This window comes from Artibeus jamaicensis, unplaced genomic scaffold (genome assembly GCF_021234435.1).
Source record: "Artibeus jamaicensis isolate MK-2021 breed Jamaican fruit bat unplaced genomic scaffold, CSHL_Jam_final scaffold_1283, whole genome shotgun sequence".
Lineage (NCBI taxonomy): Eukaryota > Metazoa > Chordata > Mammalia > Chiroptera > Phyllostomidae > Artibeus > Artibeus jamaicensis.
The window spans coordinates 20,262,340-20,283,174 of NW_026522028.1; the positions used below are offsets into that span (position 1 = coordinate 20,262,340).

The window sequence follows — 20,835 nt, forward strand, 5'->3', positions numbered from 1 at the left end:
GGATAACCTACTTTGCAGTCAGTGTGGAATGTCTTGTGATCCAGTTTACTTATCCTCTGCTAACATGACTCCAAAGAGACCAGGCAACTAAGTCACATACTCAGGGCTGGCCCAAAGTAGGGACTCAAATGCTTGCTGAGTGGTAGGTTCTGAATGAATATCCTAGTGGGGTTAGCAGCAATGCTGACAACAGACAAAAACCCAGGAGTGCACAACATAGAAGGACCACTATATAATGTTGCAGATGACTTTGAAGACCTGAAGAATTATGCATTACAAGCAGGTTACCAGCCTAAGTTCATGCTACAATGTCCATTGTCAAGCCTAGTCCATGGTCTGGCACCATGGCAGTTGCAAATGAAAAAATATCTGTTTTTCCCCCTTCTGTCTAGGGGGGAACCCAGCTCTTCTGTACTAGGTCTCTCTTCCCTGCGAGTCTCCTTTACTTTTACACAGGTACCACCGAGCACTCTACTTGCTACACTGCTGGTCACCAGATGTGTGTGGGGTTTTCCCCACGCCAAGTGATTCTCAGCAACTTTTGTCAAAGGTTGTCAAGAAGAAAAATCATAATTTAATTCAAATTAGATTCCCTAGTCTTCACCCTAAAAGCGCTTAGTTTCATACTTTTATAGGAAAAATACATGACAAAAATGTTACTATATCTCTATAAAGATGAAGGCTCCTACCTTTATTGTTTCCTTTATCAAATCCTGAAACCTGTTAAAAGAAAACAGTTTACTTTTATTTGACTATTCAGGTATAATGAACAAACCAAAGTAGGTTATAAAAACTAAATAATCCTACCAGTGATTTGTAGAGACTGGACTCAGGGTTGATTTTAATGAGCTGTAATAGATCCTGCATAGTAAATACCTTAAGAGAAAAAGATTAAGTAAGCAAACATTTTTATATCAATGTTTAAATGATGAATTAGGATGTTTCTGAATATAAAACCAAGAATCATTGCCAGATTAAACAAAAAATAAGATTTTCCCTGACTGGTGCAGCTCAGTGGATTGAGTGCCAGCCTGCAAACCAAAGGGTCGCTGGTTTGATTCCCAGTCTAGGGCACATGGCTGGGGCCCCCAGTGGGGTCATGCAAGAGGCAACCACACATTGGTGTTTCTCCCCTTCTCTTTCTCCCTCCCTTCCCTGCTCTCTAAAAATAAGTAAATAAAATCTTTAAAAAATATAAAATTTAAAAAACTTTTGGGCAACTATAGATAAAAGGAAGAAAGTAAAAACACAGGGACAACACAAAAAGTGCACCCTGATGTCAACTGTAGACTTCAGGTCACGCTAACGTCACAGTGCAGGTTCACCAAGTGTAACAAGTTGATAATGGAGGAGGCTGGACCCGTGCAGAGGCAGAGAGCGTACAAGAGCTCTCCCTTTCTGCTCCATTTTGCTGTGAACCTAAACTTCTCTAATACAGGGAACATTTTCTATGTCCGCCTTTAAAATAATAAAGTGTGACAAATATGTTCAAAGTAATGGTAAAGAGAATTAAAATAATTAGGAGAGTGAAAAAACATGTTTTAATATTTGAGAATGCCACAGATTTTTAAAAAGTGAATGCATTCCTCACTTGCCCATGTAAGCACGGAGAAGAGAAATATCAAGGGGCAGAGACCGCGGCACTGTAAAGCCACCTTTCAGGGGCCTACATTCACTGCCCTGTGTCACCACCTACACATCCTGTGACCCTGAGCAAATCACCCACCTTTCCAGACCATGGTTCCTCATTATGACACACGTGCACCGGCACTGCCAGCATCCCAGTGCTGAGCTCTCAACAGACATGCCACATAAACGGCACTTACGAGTCTCAATTCGGATCAATTCTAGCTGTGAAACATGTTGTGATTCTACACAGCATACTTTCATAAAACTCTAATCAAGACTCCATCGAACTGATAACAGTATCAAACTTTACTCGCGTTAATATACCAACTCTATGATGTGACTTTAAAGGTGACTGAGAAATGGACCAAGCCAGCCAGGGAGCACTCAGCTATGATGCAGCACTTCACTATCATCTGAGGGGGGGAGCAGAAGGCTGCTAATAGAAAATTCAGAAACAGAGAGGAAAAACTTTACCTGTTCCTCTGCCAAGCCACTTTCTGGGAAGAAAACTGAAAGCGAGTACTCATAGCCGCATCTCCGTAAGTGATCTGCCACTAGAGAGTTGGAAGCGCCTATTAACAGGGCGCTTCCTTCCACTGAGATGGACCGGGGCTCCATTTCTCCACTCAGTACAGGGTGCATCAGTTCCTGAATGAGCTGCTTTCTCAGCTGCATCTGGCTCAAAAACAGAAAAGAGAAAGGGAGGGAACAAACTTTCAGCAGGATTGCTGCATGGAAGATACACATTAGCCACATGAATGGGAATCTTCCCTTTTATTTCCACAGAGGTCCTAGGTCCACGACCAGAAGCCAGGAACTTCTTTGATGCACTTTGCCTCACTCTGTGAGACAAGCAGCCCATGGGTTCTGGTCAAAGCAGCTCGCTTTCGCCAGCGTCCCAGTGAACCGGTGGTGAGCCAGAACACAGGGGGACTCTGACTTGTCCCCCCCATGAGCCCATGTCAGCAGTGTTTGATTGGGATATCAAGTATAAGAGAAAACTCTGTTGCTTCCTCATTTCTCTGCAGATTGTTGGAGGATATGAAAACAATACTGGGCGAAACCAGCTTACTGGGCATAGGGATCAAAATAAAACTGGGTTTCCCTAAAAGGAAGTAACAAATGCAAGAGAGAAATCAGTAAACCCAAAGAAGGCTTATTAAGATACACTTTTCTATATAGTATTTACATCTCACGACACCGTGAAATACAATTTTTTTCACATTTTATAAATAAGGAAATTTAGGTTCAAGGTGGTAGTTTTTTCAAGGTTATAACTAGTGTTATTGTTCCTTTGGGTTTAAGAAAATCTCTGAATTAATTGAACTACTGATATTTGTTCTCATCTATTTTGCATATAACCTGGAAACATAATTGGGCTAAGCTTAAGAGTGTGTTGCCTATATCCATGCGGTTCAACACTAAATAATATCTAATGTATTTGCATCAATAGAATACAAGCAAGAAGCAAGTGGAGTTGCTATACCTCTGTCTTCTGTCCTTCAGCTAGAGACAGGAACACTATATAATTACCAGTATGGAATAGGATTTATACATCGAAAATCCTGTTATACAAAACTCATTTGCACTGAGTAGAATATACATGCTCGCCCCATCGAATCCAGTTCAGTAACAGAAATAATAAAACAGGAGAGGAGAAACTACAGCATTCTCCACTGGTAAAATTAAAAGGTGGTTTAACCAGATTTGTAACATACTGAGGAATTACTATATTTAGATGAATTGATAAAAGTGATTCAGGGCGTCTTACAAACAAGTACTGAAATAAGATCAAATTTTAAAAAGTGATACGAGCAGATTAAAAGGAAAAGAAGAGTAAAAGAAATGAAACCTTATAAATGAACTTCCATCTTGACTAATACAAAATCATGCCATCTAACACTTGCTGGAAGGAACTGCAAAACTGGCCGGGCTTTCCAGCAGCCAGTGCAAAGAGGACAATCCATTCAAATAGAAACCTTGCAATGTCCCCAAGATTAACATACTAGGCATAATTATTATGGGGGGGAGGACAAGTGGGAGAAGAGAGTCCCAGGAATCCTCAGCACATCTCGGAAACTGACAAATTGAGTAGACTCAAAAGATGAAAAAGATTTCATACACTTCATTTAATATCTATGACTCTGTACTAAATGATAATACAAATTCTTTTGAAACATTCACACAGAATATGAGCTAAGCTACTAAAAAATTCAGTAAGTTTTAAAAGTTAGAACTTACTCAAGCCACAGTCATTGAACTGAGAAAATCAAAATCAGCTCAGACCGAGAGTAAAACTCTGCCCTGCCACTGATGAAGCCTGAATTCCAGAAACAACAGCCAGCTGCAGACAATGCACTGCAGCTGCAGGACAAACAAGGCTGGCTCAAAAAAACAAGGACACCTCCAGAAGGATTAGTGGCCATTGTGACTACGGACAGGAAGTGAGACACTCTCAAATCTAATCCAGAAACACAGGAAAAAAGTGCCATGCCCAGGAACGCAAGGACCATTCCACATCAGAATGTGTATTAAAGTGCATGATACACTACAATTCATTCCAGGTGGGTTAAAGTGTTAACTATAAAAACTGAAGCCTGTTTCAAAACTTAAAAAGGGAATATTCTTAGTAGAGGAAAATTTACTGAGAATACTCTGAAAAATAAATCAGTAGATTTGACCATATAAAAATATAACATCATATTTTAGAGAAAAATAAAATTGAACACTGAGATAAAGTATTGCCACAAAAGTGGAAAAGGGGGTTCTTATACATTAATAAGAAAACACTAACACCCTAAAAAAATGAGCAAGAGACACGAACTGCCAATCCACAGAAAACCATACAGATGGCCAGAAAATATGTATAATCTCATTAATAATCAAAGGGATAAATACTAAAATAAGGGATTTTCAATCTTACATTGGTATTATCTTATTGATTGATTTTAGAGAGAGAAAGGAAGGGGGAGAGAGGAGGAGGGGGAAGAGGGGAAAAGAGAAACACATATCAATTCGTTGTTCCACTCATTTATGTATTCACTGGTTGATTCTTGTATGTGCTCTGACCAGGGATCGAACCTGCAACCTTGGTGCATTGGGACAACATTCTAACCAACTGACCTACTCGACAGTTTTAAATTCTGATGCTAATATTGGAGTGATACAAGCATTCTCAAACTGCTGGTGGAATATACACTATTACAATCTTTCTAGAACGAGATGCTAAGAGCCTTAAAAAGAAACGCTCATGCCCTTTTATTTGATTTTCCAGGATAAAGAGTAATATGGCAACATAAGCAATGCCACTTAAACTATCCTAGGCAAGAAATGAGACATGCAGTTGAAAGATGTGTAGACCTGGGTATAACCTATTTGGCATTTTTAGTGTAAAATATACTTCTGAAATACATAGTAGTGAAAACACATTCCAACTAACCCTACTCCTTGCTATGAATTTATATATAAACTGTCCTAATATTTCCTGCCCAAATTAAATATTCAACAGGGGACTGCTACATAAATTACACGTACATCCAAACACGAGCAGAGTCCCAGTGAAAATGAGAATTTCCAGAAACTTTTAAGGATACAGGAAAAAGCTCAGCATGTATTGAACTGAGAATCCACACACCCACACATATCATTATGCCAATTAGTGGTTCTGAGAAATGACTGTCCTTCTTTGTTTTCTGTATTTTTCAGATAAGTTTGAAGTGTTTTTTTTTTTAGTTACAAAAACAATGGGGGGAATGAAGCTCACTTTGCCTTAATTTCCCATGTTAAGTGGGAAATATTCCTTGGAAATGTATATAGTCATGAAAACACATTTGAGTAATCCTCCTCTTTGCTGTTAATCCTACTCCTTTGCTGTTAATTCATACTAATAAGTATTTGCTGCCCAAATGAAGTATTCATGCCTTTCGACAGGTTTTAAAAAAGAAAGTTCTCATTCCCCAAACTATTTTTCGGTATGCAGTACATTTAATGTTTTCTATATGGTGCCAATGTCCTTCATTCAAGCATGACTATTTCAAAACCATTTATTAATTCAGGAACCTATAAATCAGCTTCACAAAACAACCCCAACTTTATTAAAATGTGTTCATTTCATAAAGTTACTCCCGTCTCTTGATGTCAGTTCAATACATCATCTGAATATATTCTAAGGCTACTCAAACTCTAAGCCATTTGAGACTATTGTTCCAGGATGAGTTACACAAAACATAAAACTCTCACCAATACAACCTATACATACTATTTTTAAAACCCAAGACCCGGATGGATTGAAGTGGGGACTACCTGTTACAAGTCACACCTGGAAAAGTCATGTAACAGATATGCCTAGAACTGATACCTTGAGCGCGTCCAGTATACCCCGGTCCTTAAACATCTGGTACAGCCTTTTGCGCAGCTCATCTTGAGTCAACACGTCATATTTGGGGGGCATGGTGCACTGAAAGAGAAGATGGTTTGGGTTACCTGGCAAGCAGAGAGGATGTGAGTTTCTGAAAACGGACCAGTGGCTGACCTTCGGGGAAGCCAAGCCCTAGGAGGCCGGGCGGGGAAGGGCTCTTTAAGGAAAACAAACAGGACGCTTCACCTCTGCCGGCACCTCTGCCGGCACCTCTGCCGGCGCCCGAGAAGGAGCCGGTGTGTCCACCTGGTTCTGCCCTCACTGGGCGGTTTCCTTCCAAGCCAGCCCCGCCCAGCCCGCCCCGAGGTGGGAATGTAGGGAGTCCCAGCCCCGAGAGCCCAGCCTCGGCGCCGGGGAATCCGGAAGCACTGGGCTGCTTAACGCTCGGCCGCCCGCCGGGAACTGGAACTCTGGCAGAGAAACGTACTTCCTTCCTTCGGGTTCTAATGGGCGGGCGGCGCCGGGCTCGGGCTACTCTCACCGAAGGCTGGAGGGCGGAGTCAGAGACGGAGGAAGCCTGGGAACCGAGAGGCCAAACAAGGCGAGGTATCTCGTAGCCCCACCGCTCACAGCCGGTCCCGCCCTCTCCCGAGGCCCGCCCAGCAGCCGAAGCAGTTGAAGTCCCGCCACGCAGCCGCCGGAAGCCCCGCCCAAGTGTCGCGAGAGCGCAGCGGCTGAGTCTCGCGAGGACTGCGAGGCAGTCCTAACTGAAGCTGCGGAAGGCGGGTCGCTACCGCGGGAACTCCCTGGATATTTACGCTGTCTGCGTCGCCGCGCAGGTATGGGATGGAGCGAAGGTTGGGAGGGGGGCGGTTGCTCCGGGGAACGTAGGGCTCCTGCGGGACCCGGCTGTTGACCCTGTCTCTCCATCCTGCTGCGGACTAGGGTGTTGGGCCCAACCTGTCTAACCGCCGGCTGGCTGATCTCATTATAGCCCACGCATTGCAACCTACAAACGTCCGCCAGCTCTGGGGCTTTGCTTCTTTTGCCTTTCCCTAGGTCACTCATCTAACCCAAGGCTTCTTAACTGCGGCACTGTCGCACTTGGAGCCCAAAAAGTCTTTGTGGTGGGCGCTGTCCTGTGCACTGTGGGGTGCTGAACAGCATCCCTGGCCTCCACCCACTAGATGCCAGTAGCACCTCCCCACCAGTCTGACAGTCATGAATGTCTCCAGACACAGCCGGGTGTCCTCTGGAAGGCAGAAGTCCCTGGCTTAAAATCAGTGAGCTAATCTTTGAGTATCCCCCACTTTGCATGCAGTGAGGAAGATCAAAGTGAGCTGGGTACTCAAGATGCTTACATCTAATTAGAAAAGGAAGCAGTCTTTCCAGAAGCAGTAATGGAAAGAGCCAGAGAATTGGATAAGAATAAGATGCATGGGGGACTGGGCTAAGAGTTTAGAAAAAGGAGAGATAGTTCAAGATGGAGAGCAGCAGGGACACATCTCTGGAAAAGTGTAACTTCATTTGGACTTTGATGGGTGTGATTGTGATGGCGGCAAATAGTAAATACTCAACACTCACGTAGGCAGCTGCCCTCCTCCAAACCGATGATAGTGGGTAATAATTGATCGCAGCGATCTTTCCCGCTGACCACACTCAGTCTCAGAATCTTTCCCAGCACCAGTTCTTGGCCGTGACTACCAGTTGATTAGAACTGCCTCAGGAAGGGAAACCCATTTGACATCACTAGTCAAATCCCTCTTCCATTAGACAGTATATCATCTTTAAGAATAACATTGTGCTGTCCACCATCCCCTCCCCCAAAAGTCTTTCCCCCCCAGTTTAAACATCTTCAGTTCCTTCAGTAGCTTTTGTCCAGAATGTTCCCTAGCCTACATCTCATCTTCCTCCCAGTGCACAGTTCAGTTATTGATTCTTTTAAAATGGGATTTCCAGAACTGAGTCCATTCCCCAGAATAGTATTATTAGTGAAGAGAACATGGTCTTTTCTTAATGCAGCCTAGAATTCCATTAGAGGGTTTGTTTTTCTTTCTGACTGTTGTATCAGACTGCTACCTCTTACTGAGCTTGCAGTAAATGAAAACTTTTGGGTTCTTGCAGTTGCTCTTAAAATTGGATTCCTCATCCTGTTGTTGTGCAGTTCATTTTTTTAAGCCCATGTACTGGACTTGATCGTTCATCCTATTAAATTCTACTCTGTTAATTTCATACCTAATGAAGAGATATTTTTGAATCTTGACTTTTGCCTTCTAATAAATTGACTGTCCTTGGAGTGTTATCTTTGAGTGTGGTAAGTCGGCGTCATCTCACAGTTATTGGTCCAAATGTTGAGCTGGATAGACTAGGTTAAGGCCAACTTCAAAGGCTCCCCAGAGGACCCACACTGTCTACTGACTGGGAGCACTTCAGTATTCTAATCAGCTGTGAGGTGTGTCCCTTATTTAACATATAGTGAGTGCTCCCTCGGCCCCCAGCACTGTTGTAGCTCTGGGCCTACCACAGACTCTGTTATCATCCAAGCTATAGGTCTCTGGTTGTTTTTAGGGAGATACTAAGTTACTTCCCCAGAGGACTTACTACTGGCTCCTGTGTTTTCCTTCCACGTTTGGCATGACTTGTTCTCAGTATAACCAGGTGTACATGAATGAATAATAACCCCCTCTTTTTGTCTAAGGATTCGCATTAGATGACGTAATGTATAATGAAAACTCCTAGTATGGTGTCTGACCAAAGCCGGCCATTTAATACATATTTTTCTTGGTGTTTTAATTTCTTTGAAAGTACTGAATTATAGACTAGGAGATAGCGTTTTTGTTTCAGAAAATAGGAGTAACACTTACCTATATCTGATGATATGGTGCTTTTCTGTTCCTGCAACTTCTCAAATGTCACTGATCACTAGATATATAATCACATTTGTGAATCCAACATATGTAGTTTACTAAGACATGAAGAGTTGTGTTTATTGACATGTTTAGATTTTTTTAAATATATCCATCCTGAGGTTCATAGCCTGCCTAACCTTGTTTCTATCACATTTGCTGTTTGAAAATCATTCTCTTTGAGAAAATTGAAGTTCAGCACATCTGCATCCTCTGTAGCCTAAAAAGTCTTGTCATATTCCACACATTTCAGCTTATTCTGGGCTGTTGCTCTTCTGAGGCTACCCTCACAGGTCTCTGGTCCCAGGACTCATTTCTGTGTTCGTTACTAGTTTGTGCCCTACTTCTTCCATTATGTACACGTCCACTTTGAGTTCAGGGTGGTCCAAAGCTCCTTGAATGCTGACTTCACCTCTCCGATGCTGAGACCTTCTAGGCCCCCTCCCCGCACCCCTCCACCCCCACAGGGCCTCACCTGGGCTAGTTAATCCCACCTGGAGTCTCGCATTCCCTTTCCCATATTCCAGGGTCATCCCCCACCGTGTAAACTACAGCCCTGTCCTGCAGTTCCACTCTGCAAACATTGAGCATTTGTTATGCCCTAGGCTTGGTGTTAGAGACTCAGGCTGGAAAAAAAAAAAAAACCACAGCCCCTATTCTTTTGCATACTGTCATCCCCATTTGGCTCTAAGTAGCTTGGGTCTTGACACACCACTGCCCTGCCCAACCTTTCCCACAATGCTCTGGAACCCGTGTTCCATGGTAAATGAACTCCCTTTGTCCTCAGTCTGTAGAATGCGCTTTCTACCATTTTGCTGCCACTTCCTTGAATAGTTCTTTTTTTCTCATACCTACAAGGTTTTTTCTTTGCAGCTTTCACATGTGTGCTAGTTTCCTGCTGCCGTACCAAATCACCACAAATGCAGTGGCTTGAAGCCACACACATGTATCACTTCACAGTTCATAGCACAGAAGTCCAACACGGGTCTCCCTGGGCTGAAATCCAGATATCAGGAGGGCTGTGTTCCCTTCCGGAGGCTCTTGGGAAGAATCTCCTTCTTTGTCCATTGCAGCTTTTAGAGGCTACCCGCATTCTGACTGGTGGGCCCTTCCCGCCATCTTTAAAGCCGCTACATCGCTTCACGTGATCATCCTTCAGCAGTCACGGTTCCCCCTCTCCTTCCTCTTGTGCCTCTTTCTTCCATTTTTAAAGCCTACTGTGATTACATTGGACCCACCTGGGTAGTCCAGGATTGCCTCTCTACCTTAAGGTCAGCTGATGAACAATCTTAGTCCCTTCTGTAGCCTGGGTTCCCCTTTACCTTGTATATTAACATTCACCACTTCCCAAGATTAGGATGTGGGCATCTTGGTGGGGGGTGGGGGGTGCTATTCTGGCTACCACCCCATGTTCAAAACTGACATGTTCATTTTCATCCCTCTTCCCTTATTTCTTTTCTCAGTAAATAGCATCACGTCTTGGTATTCTACCTGATCACCTCAGCCACACATTTGGAAACATCCTCAGTTCCCCAGTTCGATCCATTGCCAAGTTCTGTGTAGCTGCCTCCTCCACACCTTGAGACCTAGTCTTCCTTGGAGATGCTGGAGGGGCCCCTATGTGAAGTGATGGGAAAGTTTGGCAGACACATTCACAACTCACACAAACACGGCGGCTTGTTTCAGTTGTATTGTGTTACATATCGGAGTTTAAGTCATATTTCATGGGTGGAGGGAAGGTGCAGGAGATCCTAGTACTTTCAAAAAAAAAAAAAAAGGTTTGGAATCAACTGATCTAGACCTGCACTGCCCAATACAGTAGCCATGAACTTCACGTGGCTATTTCAATTTTAATAATTCAATTCAATTTCACATTCGGGTCTGCAGACACACTAGCCACATTTGAAAGTAGCCTCCTAGGGGCAGCCACATCGGACATCGCGAGTATAGAACATCCCCATTCTCGCAGAAGGTGCCACATAGAGACCAGCACAGAATTCTAGGGTGTCTCCCCTTTGCCCACTACCTAGGCGTGGTAAGCCCTGAAACGTTAAAGGACTGTAGATATTCCCTTTCCCAAAACAATGGGTTGTGTGCTTTCCTGTCCTTCCACTTTACCTTTCAGGTTTTCCTTGTCAGAATGGAACAGAGTTACTTCCCTTCTTCAGCTGTTTTGTGAAATCATATTCTTAGCAGTTCAAGTTCTGCCGATCTGCGTAGTTGGTGGTACAGCCTTTATGTGGTGTTTCCTTCAGTTCCCTTTCTGTTCGCCCTCACGCTGTACGTAGCTTCTCTCCCAATCATGGATTTCCGTACAGAGGAGAGTGTGTAGGGGTAATCTTCCTCATACATGTATTGTCTTCTGCTGCTTTTTAAACGTGCATGGGCGTGGGAGGGAGTCTCTGCCCTATTTTGTTTTTCTCTGCTGCTTCTGAAATGTTCGTGCTGAAGAAAGTAAGCCCTGTCCTTGGCAGACTCCACCTATGAAACCCATTCCAGCAAAAATGAATGATATCATTGTTGACTTGGTTAAAATTTCAGGCTCCCATTCCTCTTCCCTTCACTTTCTCTTGAGAATTATTGCCAGTTCTCCTAGTTTTTCATAGCTCTTATGTCTCTCCCACTTGTCTTTGTTATCCAGTGTTACTCTTTGGGCCTTTTTCTCATGTTTCCCCTAAAACAGGGACAAGTTTTTCTGGAAAGGGCAAGGTGGTCTCTGTCACAATTGCTCACCTCTGCCGTTGTGGAGCGAAAGCAGCCTCATAGGACAGTAAAAGGATGGATGAGGCCACGTTTGGCCTGTGGGCTCCAGTTGTGCCCACTCCTACCCCAGATCCTATTTTAAATCCTACTTACTCCATCGTGCCAAAAGGGTCTCCCGTCTGCCCTTTTTTTTCAGACGTGGCCTTCCGATTCTAGAGTTCTACGTGCTAGCCATGCCCTGGTTTCCTTTACAAAATGTTGTCTCCGTTAGGAAATGCATTTCAGATGTCTTGGGCTTTTGTTGCATGAACTGTGTAAATCAGCAGGGGGCCCAGTGAAGTTTGGCGCGCCCTGGGCTCTGGTACACCTTGGTTCTGCTTTCCCCAGAACGCCACACTCCCAGTAAACGGATTCCTGCCCAGTGTGGAGGCCTCCCTAGTCACCACAACTGTGCATGTGGTGTCCTGTGTTCTAGACAACCCTTACTGAGCACTTCCCAGGAGCCAGAAACTGCACTGGGTGCTGTATGTGCATTAAGTTGTGTAATCTTCAAGCTCACCCTAAGGCAGCTATGAGCGTTATGTCCATTAGCTTTATTTCACTCAGAAGGACACACCACTCTGAGAAGGACAGACATTGTGAGTGGGAGATTAAGGACCCTTCTTGGGTGGTCACATTGCTAGGAAGTGGCAGAGCTAGACTTGAACCTGGCTTTGTCTGATACCAAACACCCTGTGCTATAAATACATACGTAAGTCCATCCATCCATCTGGATTTTGATTGTGTGTTCCGAAAGCCACAGAATCACTGATCTCCCCCCATCCACCACTTTCTGTTAGTTTTATTTCTTCAGCAAACCTATTGACCCCAGTTCCCAGTCCTCCTACATCCTCAGAATATCTTCCCCTTTGGATTAGAATTTCTTCCATCTTTTCTAGAATACAAAACCTTCTTCCTTTCTCATAAATGCCGTTGGAAAAAGTATATCATAGGCTCTTTATTTGTAGCAACTTTTATTTCTAGCATACATGCTTCAGGTAAGAAACATATAAATACAGCTAATAGTCTGTAGATAAATGCTATGAGTATCACTCCTTCATGTAAGTGACAGGAGGCAGAGTTGTTTTTAGCTCCCTTGGAACCATCTCTCCGGAAATTCCCAAGGCAAGCCAGTTATTCCTGAACCAGCACCCTTTATTAACCCTGCCAGGTGTCAGGGCTAATGCTCACTACTAGTCCAGTCCAAAGACAGCCCAGCTTCCTCTAAATGCCCCAAACTTTCAGGTCCTAAGATGCAAAGGTATGATTTTATATTAGAGGTCTTCTAGTTTACCTATGGAAATAAAGCATTGGATTCTACGGGCATATCACGGGTATAAATCTGTGTGGTCCAAAAGCCATATATCTGTGGTAGTATACTGGAAAGCAGGCCGAGCTCAGTGGCCTTTTCTGCAGTGTCAGGTTTCAATAAAAAACTGAATTCTGGACTTCCTGTTAATGTTTTTGATTTTCAGTCTTGAGTACTAAAGTTATGTCTCATTTTCATTTCATGAGGAGCCACATATTGAAGACAATGTCTGGAAGCTTCTACTTTGTCATTGTTGGCCACCATGATAATCCGGTTTTTGAAATGGAGTTTTTGCCAGCTGGAAAAGCAGAATCCAAAGTATGTATGGAGCCTGAAAAACTCCTACAAGAATTGTTATATGTGGTAATGTTAATGGTGTAATATGATTTTAGAGGTGCAAGTGATCCGGACGGGTGAGGTAACTGGAATCTACCACACAGTTCAGTGAGGCTTGCTCTGCAGCCCCACGGGTTGACAGAAGCCAGCCAGGGAACGTCCATGCTCTGAATTGTTTCTTCCTCCTTTAATTCAGTGCACACTCAGCATGCACTAGGGGGCGCTCTGGGTTTCTTCACCAGGTCTGCAGCTGACTGTGCCACCCTTAGGAAAGGCTGCCCCTTAAAGCACACAGAGACATGGTCCACCATGGTGGGTCTGGAAGAACAGTCGTTGCTGCCTTGAAAGGCCACGAAAGCCCATTCTGTCCCAGCAAACCACATTTTTCATCAGGACAGACGTAGTAGCTCCATTTACACATGGGAGGGGTAAAAGAGACCCTTACTTGCATGTCTTCCTCTTGCCCTGGAGACTAGGGCAGTTTTCAGTGGCCTTGTACGTTACCTACTGGCCAGGTGGTACCCCATGCTCTGCTCCCCAGTGATGCACTCGGCTTCCTTGTTGTCTAAACAGGCGAGCTTGGTTGGAGAACTCACCTTGCAGAGTAGACAGAGCCATAGAGTCTTCAGGTGAGAAAGGCCGGGTCCCCGCCATCCTTCTGAACTGGTCCATGCTGACAAGTTGTGCTGTGTCTCTCCCGACCTCCAAAAATAAGCTTGAATGTTAAGACAGGAATTGAGTTTGGAAATTAATTGTAATGCATAATGTCCAGTCCAATGTATGATGCTTCTCAACTATTCAGATCTTGCTGCCAAAATATGATAGAAATGTCAGTGATTATCCTCCCAGGTGTTGTTGCTACATCATCGTCCCACATCCCTATGAGCACACTGCTGATTAAAGCTTTGGTTTGCGGCATCTCTGTAGCAACAGTTGCTTTGCATTACACAGCTACTTAAATACAGTGCCTGTACACTCCAGTGGCCTGGTGGTACATAAAGCAGTACATATCTTAGGGGGCATTTTCCTGCCACCACTTACCTTCTGAAAGCATTTCCAGTTTTCTCCTGATCTCTCAAGATGGACCATCAGTGTAAAGTAATGGAAAATGCTGCTGTAGGCCAGGCACAAAAATACATCCACTTCTCTAAGGATTGAATTAGCTGCATCATGGCAACAGGAGTGAAGTAAACATGCTTGTGCTGTGCGAGGGATTCCGGGGCAACGGGCAGCCTTCCTCCAGCCCAGGCACGGGAACGGCCTCCTCAGCAAAGAGGTTGTATTAGTTTCCTAGGGCCACTGTGGCAGAACACCCAAAACTGGGCAGCTTAGAGCAATGGCAGTGGATGGGCTCACAGTTCTGGAGGCCGGAAGTCTGAGATCAAGGGTGGACAGGGCAGGGCTGCCCCAGGCAGGGGAGGTGCTGGGAAAGGGCCTGTTCCAGCCTCTCTCCTAGTTTCGGGTCCTTCCTTGGCTTGTGGCAGCAGAACTCCAGTCTTCACGCTGGCGTTCTCCCCGGGTGTGTCTGTGTCCAAATGTCCCCCTTTACGGACACCAGTCCCAGTAGATCAGGGGCTCACTCTGTTGTAGCATGACCTCATGTTAATTAGTTACGTCTTTCCACAAAAGGACTCTCTTTCCACAAAAGGCCACATTCTAAGGTCTGCAACCTAGGAATGGGGAAGGTGTGGGACATAATTCAACCCATAAAAGAGGTGGTCTTGGAAAAGTGCATTTTGAAAGGAAGAATTGCACAGCACTAAGACTGCATTCCAGGTCGTGAATTCCCTCTCCACACTGCAGTGGGGCACATCCCCCTTCTCCACCAGTGGAGCCTTTTCAGCCTGTGGAAGGGACAAGCCCAGGGCTGTCTTCTGCTGTCACACAGGTGACCAGCTGCTCACAGGGGCTGAGAACGGCCTCCTGCTACTCCCAGGTCCCCCCCATCAGGTGAACTCCTTATACCTGAAAGAGGCATATGCCAACCCTTCAGGAGTGCCACCTCCTCACCTGTCGTCACTGCTCACCAGGTGTCACTGCATAGGAAGCCTCCCCCTTCCCCCCCTCCCCGAGGCCTTTGTCAATGGCACCTGTCTGTAGCTGTCTTCCTCTGAAAAGATAAAAGCTTCTTGAAAGAAGGACCTATTTTTTCTTTCAATGAAGTTTTTTTTTTTTTCACATACTTAACAGGTTACAAAATCTGGTAGCTTCCTTGCAAATTTTTAAAACATCTTTACAGTTTCTCGAACATGTTTCATTTATTTATATTACAGTTAATGCACTAGAATTCGCTGTTTCTATTTGGTGAGTTTTAGATACCAAATTTAAAAGTAGAATATGATAGGAAAACACTCAAGATCCTGTATAAGTCTCACGCCAATAATTAATGAAATAAAAGCAGAAAGTGCCCCCCCCCCAAAAAAAAAAACTGTGTATAGAATGTACGGAAGAAAGTGATGCCGTTCTTGATGCGGGATGGAGATGTTAACCTGGTACTGCTCACACTGTCATCCAGGACGACCATCGCCATCTGAACCAGTTCATAGCTCACGCGGCCCTCGACCTGGTAGATGAGAACATGTGGCTGTCCAACAACATGTACTTGAAAACTGTGGACAAGTTCAATGAGTGGTTCGTTTCAGCATTTGTTACTGCAGGTCATATCCTTGCCTTTTTGATAAAGATAGCTAACTAAAGGTTGGGGTGACAAGCTACACCATGGGGGACACAGACGCCAGGCTGGTCTGTGGACCTCAAAGGATCCAGTAAAAATTGCCATCTATGGGGCTACCTTTTTCATTTTAGGGGGAAAAATACATTTTGTTTAACATTGTTTTAAAACCAAGTCTCATATAAAACTAAGGTCTATCTGAACCCTATCAAGGGTGGTTTATTTTACAGTATTTTTAAAGAGATTTTATTTATTTATTTTTAGAGAGAGGGGAAGGAGAAAGAGGGAGAGAAACACCAATGTGTGGTTGCCTTTCATGTACCCGCTACTGGGGACCTGGCCTGCAACCCAGGCATGTGCCCTGGGAACCCAACAAGTGACCCTTTGGTTCGCAGGCTCACACTCAATCCACTGAGCTACACCAGCCAGGGTTAGTTTATAATTGTTTTTTAACTTTAAGATTATGATCTCTTTAAGATAAAACTAACCTAACTTTGAAGCCAGTTTGTGTTCAACTTTTCCATTGCAAAACACACTGCATGTCACTTATTTGAAGAACATTGTACCCACTGATTGCTTTTCATTTTTCATTCCTGAGATTATACCTTAATTATTTCACATATGAGATTTATTATGCTTCATGACATAAGGCAAGAAGATGGAATAAAGAACTTCTTTACTGATGTCTATGATTTATACATAAAGGTATGGTATGTTCTGTAACTTTAAATCTGCTTATCAGAAGGGTTTCAAATTTTGACAGGAGACTGGCCTGGTCAAGCGACTCCTTTATAGTCCAGCTTTCATCCCAGATTGGCCCCTTCCTCAGTCAGAACCATCCCGGAAGCTCCCTCACCAGGCAGGTCTTCATCCCCAGGGTAACAGGCATCTAGGAAAAGAACTCAGGGTGCTTATTTCTACATTGCTTTCGTTCTCCCCCTTTTGGTGCATAGAGTTGATTTTCCTGGGGAACCCTAGAGAGAGAGAGAAGGAAGTATTCTTCATAAGGGAAATTGCTTTATAATTTTATTCTAAAATGTTTTCCACATGCTTTACAAATAAGTTACAATGCAGGAATAAGATCACAGACAAGCGGGAAGTGATTCATATATTATCAAATAGTTAAGTAGAATGGCATCACCCATATTTCTTGATACGTAAGTAAAGTAAAATAATAATAGGATGTCACTGGTTAAACTGCAGTGCTAAAAACAGTATGTTCTTCATTTAAGTGTTCTACGTTTGAACAAGGATTCTTTGGCATATCAGCAGAGCTAACAATCAATATTCCTAGTCAGCAGTAGCAAATAAGAATACTTAGCCCTCTTATGAAAGTGGAGAAAGTGATTAAGGTATAAAAATTGGTAACTCCTCTCTTCATTTGTGATTCCATTTGTTATTAATAATCTTCTCTGACATGTTATGATTCGTTCATTACATTATCTGAGAAACTGATCAATTACCTTGTGTTAAAGGAGAAAACTAAAAACCTGGTTATTAAAAAATAACCACACAAGAGTAACTCAGTATCAGTGAGATGTAAGTTTTTCTTGTCTCTGATCATATGGCAAGTTTTTAGTTTGTATTTTATGTAGCCAAAGGGCCTTACAGATTGATCCACGTTTACAGCGAATGTAAGATTAGTCACAGGGTGAAGTCTGAAAGTTCATTTCACTTACATGGGCAACACCTACCATGTGGCCACAGGTACTGTTTAACAATGGCACATTTTCGTGGGAACTTAAAAGTGGAAAATGTAGTTTTCAGACTTTTGTTTTGAATGTCTGATGATTTAATTTTACTGTTTAGAGACCTATGATTTGTCAGCCTTTTTACTCTGACAAACTCACTAATACTTTCTTCTTTCCTAGTTTGCAATGAATCCCTTTTATGAACCCAATTCTCCTATTCGATCCAGTGCATTTGACAGAAAAGTCCAGTTTCTGGGGAAGAAACACCTTTTAAGCTGAATGCAGGAACATTCGGAAATAATGTCACCACAATGGGGTATACTCAGGAATGTGTACATTGTAAGTTACTTGATTAAATAGACTGGAAAAATTTTACTTGTAATCTCAATTTATCTGAACCTAATGAAGTTACTTTTATAGTTAAAATAGTACATTCACTTTCTTGGAATTACCAGTAGATCAATATTTCCTTAGGAATAATTATTTATAAGGAGCTCTTTATCCATAACCTTGAAATACCTTTATTTTAAAAATTGAAAATAAGCTTTTGACTTCCACATTCAGATTGCTTGACCTTGATGTAACAGTCCTGAACTGAATGTCATTGTCAGGATTTGGAGGACAGTCAGCGTCTGCAGTGGGGAGTAAAGTTGATAGCAGGTACACGGGCTTACCTGTACATCTGGAGATGTTATCAAAATGTATAGGCATTATGCATAGCATTACTCAAGAAGCTGAAGCAAACAGCTTTTGCAGTATCCAATGTCATATGCCTGCCTGCCTGAGACTGGGGACAGTGACCCTGCTGTCATTCTGGAATCCAGGATCCATGTCTGTAAAATGAGAGACTGGGCCCAAAGTGCCAGGTGGTGTTCTTTTATTTCCTTTCCCTTAGACTGTATGCTAATCAGGGGTGTCCAACCTGAGGCCTGTGGGCCACATGCAGCCCATGATGGCTATGAATGCTGCCCAACACAAAATGATCAATTTACTTAAAACATGAGATTTTTTTGATGTGCAATTATGTGTTGCAATGTAGTTAATGTGTGGTCCAGAGATGCCAAAAGGTTGGACACCCTTGGAAATGAACCTCTTGATATCTGTGCTAGTAAATAATTGTAAGGCAATTTTAGAATTGTAAACAAAGAAAAGCTTGTATTATGTTAACATTTGCACTCCGAGCTGTACACCGGAAGGGGCAAGAGTGGTCTCTTGTACTGTAACACATGTGGGCTCTTACTGTGAATGAGTAAATAAGTAAATGTCAATCAAGAAACAAGTAATATAACCACAGATTTTCTGTGCTAATCATGAACGCTTGAAGAGTTTTGTTCCATTCTGCATAACTTGCACAAGTAATTGTAAGTTTGGTCTTAATGTGTTGGTGTGAAGTTACTACCATAATTTTTCCCCCATCCATTTTTTTTGACTCCTTAAATAAAGATGTTTCTCCAAGATTGTGGAAGTTTAACATCGAGTTTTTAAAGGGCTGCTCATCCTGCCTCCACTACTGTTTTAGCTCCATTTTCCCTACCGACGGTCTGCAAAGTAATACATACCTGCAACCCGTGTTTACAGAGCTCAGATTGCCTCGAGTTCAGTGCCAGAGCTTTGGGAGCAGAAAAAGATACTCAGCTAGAAATCCGGGAGTGATTTCAGCCATGCTCATTAGAGAGACTCAAACACATGTTTTACATATAGTTTGATCTGCCCTCAATGACCATGTCACACAGAAGGCTGTGACACAGGCCACCAGCAGGGTGTTTCCGTAGGAAGTTCTAGGGTGGAGACAGACCAGGTGCTGGCTCAGTTGCACAGCAGCAGTGCCCTGAAAACAGGGATCCTTTTCTCTAGGCTTGTGAGGGTGAGATAGGAACGGGTAACGGGAGCTGTGTGTGAGTACATTACAGCAGTTAAGTACCGAATTTCACGGAGGCCTGCATCTTTGAAGGAGCTGGAAGGCAAGTCCAGTGATGAGCACAGGAGCTGGTCGGCTGCAGAAGAAAAGCATGCTGGGCAGGAAGGTGCGGGGAAAAGCAGCACCGGGTATAATGAGGATAGAACAGCTGATGGGACAGAACCAGGACCAGTGTGAGGGGGAAACCACAGCAAGATCATTGGGAAAGCTGAAGAGCTGGCGCAGCACAGAGCTGCTAGTAGGTGATTGTACTGAAGGTTCCAGAACACCAGAGCAATGGAGGGACATCAGCAGCACCCTGGGCATCAGGCCGCACTGAGCGCAGGTATGTCAGCACTAAATCTGTAATCATTAGCACTCCCAACATGGTCCAGATGCAGCAACCTGGATTGTCCTTCCCCAGAATGCTGCATTGTCGCCCCCATGTTCCGTGTATACAGAGACCGCCAGTCTCTGCCTGGTAGCCCCTGTGTCCTTTCTCTTCAGTCACAAAAGCACTTCCTGGTGGGCAGTCCACCTGGGTGACTTTTCAGAATCCCAGGCCCATTTTTTGACTGAAAGCTTACCCAGGTTTTTATAGAAATGTACAACAAAGTTTCCTTTAAGGAGGAAAAACATCTAGGATGTCTTTTTAGCTTCAACTACACGATTTTTCACAAGGGGGAAAGAGGTGACTAAAACTAGAGGGAACCCACTGACGAAGCTGTACCTTTCCATTTTCTGCACAGCGATAGTCAAGTGCACGTCTGTCCCTTCTCCGAGCTCAGTAGTCCGCCATTAACACTGAACTGAAAGGCTCCACGTTCACAGACAGCGTGGGAGCACACAGTCACAGATGGCCCAGTACGCAGTGGCGAGCAACAGTACTCCATCAAACACGTGCCCTCTCCCCGAACGACAGTTCTTCCACCTGCTTCAGGGGCTCTGCAGCTCTTTCCACCACTCCTGCACCCCCTGCTTTGGTCCCCAACTCTTGTTTTCCCCGTGTATAGGTGATACCAGCCAATTAAAGCACCTTTTCCCTTCCACAAAAGAATCTGATTCTCAGCTACCTTTTTGCTGCTGTGTGCAGAGCTTTCCCATCAGTTAGTTGCAGTTTCTCTGACGGACAAAGCTATTCGGCTGTCCCATTTGAATACCAGGTTTGGTGTATTAGCTGCCCTTCACCAGATCCCCGTAAGTCACCGTGTAAAGCGGGATTACTCCCTTCTGTAAGCCTGTCTACACACACCAAGTCCTGTTCCTTGGATCATTTTTGCTGTGCAGCCCTAGACCT

General features: G+C 43.8%; 2 protein-coding genes across 7 annotated transcripts in view; one reads left to right on the top strand and one right to left on the bottom strand.

Moving 5' to 3' along the window:
- The window catches only part of OFD1 (OFD1 centriole and centriolar satellite protein), a 32,942-nt gene extending 26,352 nt beyond the window's left edge, over window positions 1–6,590 (bottom strand). The window contains exons 1-5 of one of the 6 annotated variants that reach the window (XM_037157464.2): window positions 6,474–6,590; window positions 5,987–6,085; window positions 2,104–2,304; window positions 808–876; window positions 690–720 (exon numbers count right to left, since the gene is read on the bottom strand). In XM_037157464.2, coding sequence (XP_037013359.2) covers window positions 690–720; window positions 808–876; window positions 2,104–2,304; window positions 5,987–6,079 — 394 coding nt within the window. In that variant the 5' untranslated portion in view covers window positions 6,080–6,085; window positions 6,474–6,590. The other 5 variants (XM_037157469.2, XM_037157463.2, XM_037157467.2 and 2 more) reach the window with 5 other exon arrangements.
- Window positions 6,591–6,640: 50 nt separating this feature from the next.
- TRAPPC2 (trafficking protein particle complex subunit 2) lies at window positions 6,641–19,098 on the top strand. Its single transcript, XM_053655796.1, has 5 exons — window positions 6,641–6,825; window positions 13,150–13,261; window positions 15,795–15,938; window positions 16,569–16,655; window positions 17,822–19,098. Exons 2-5 carry the CDS (start codon window positions 13,169–13,171, stop codon window positions 17,918–17,920), a joined length of 423 nt encoding a protein of 140 aa, XP_053511771.1. The 5' UTR covers window positions 6,641–6,825; window positions 13,150–13,168; the 3' UTR covers window positions 17,921–19,098.
- The last annotated feature ends 1,737 nt before the right edge of the window (window positions 19,099–20,835 follow it).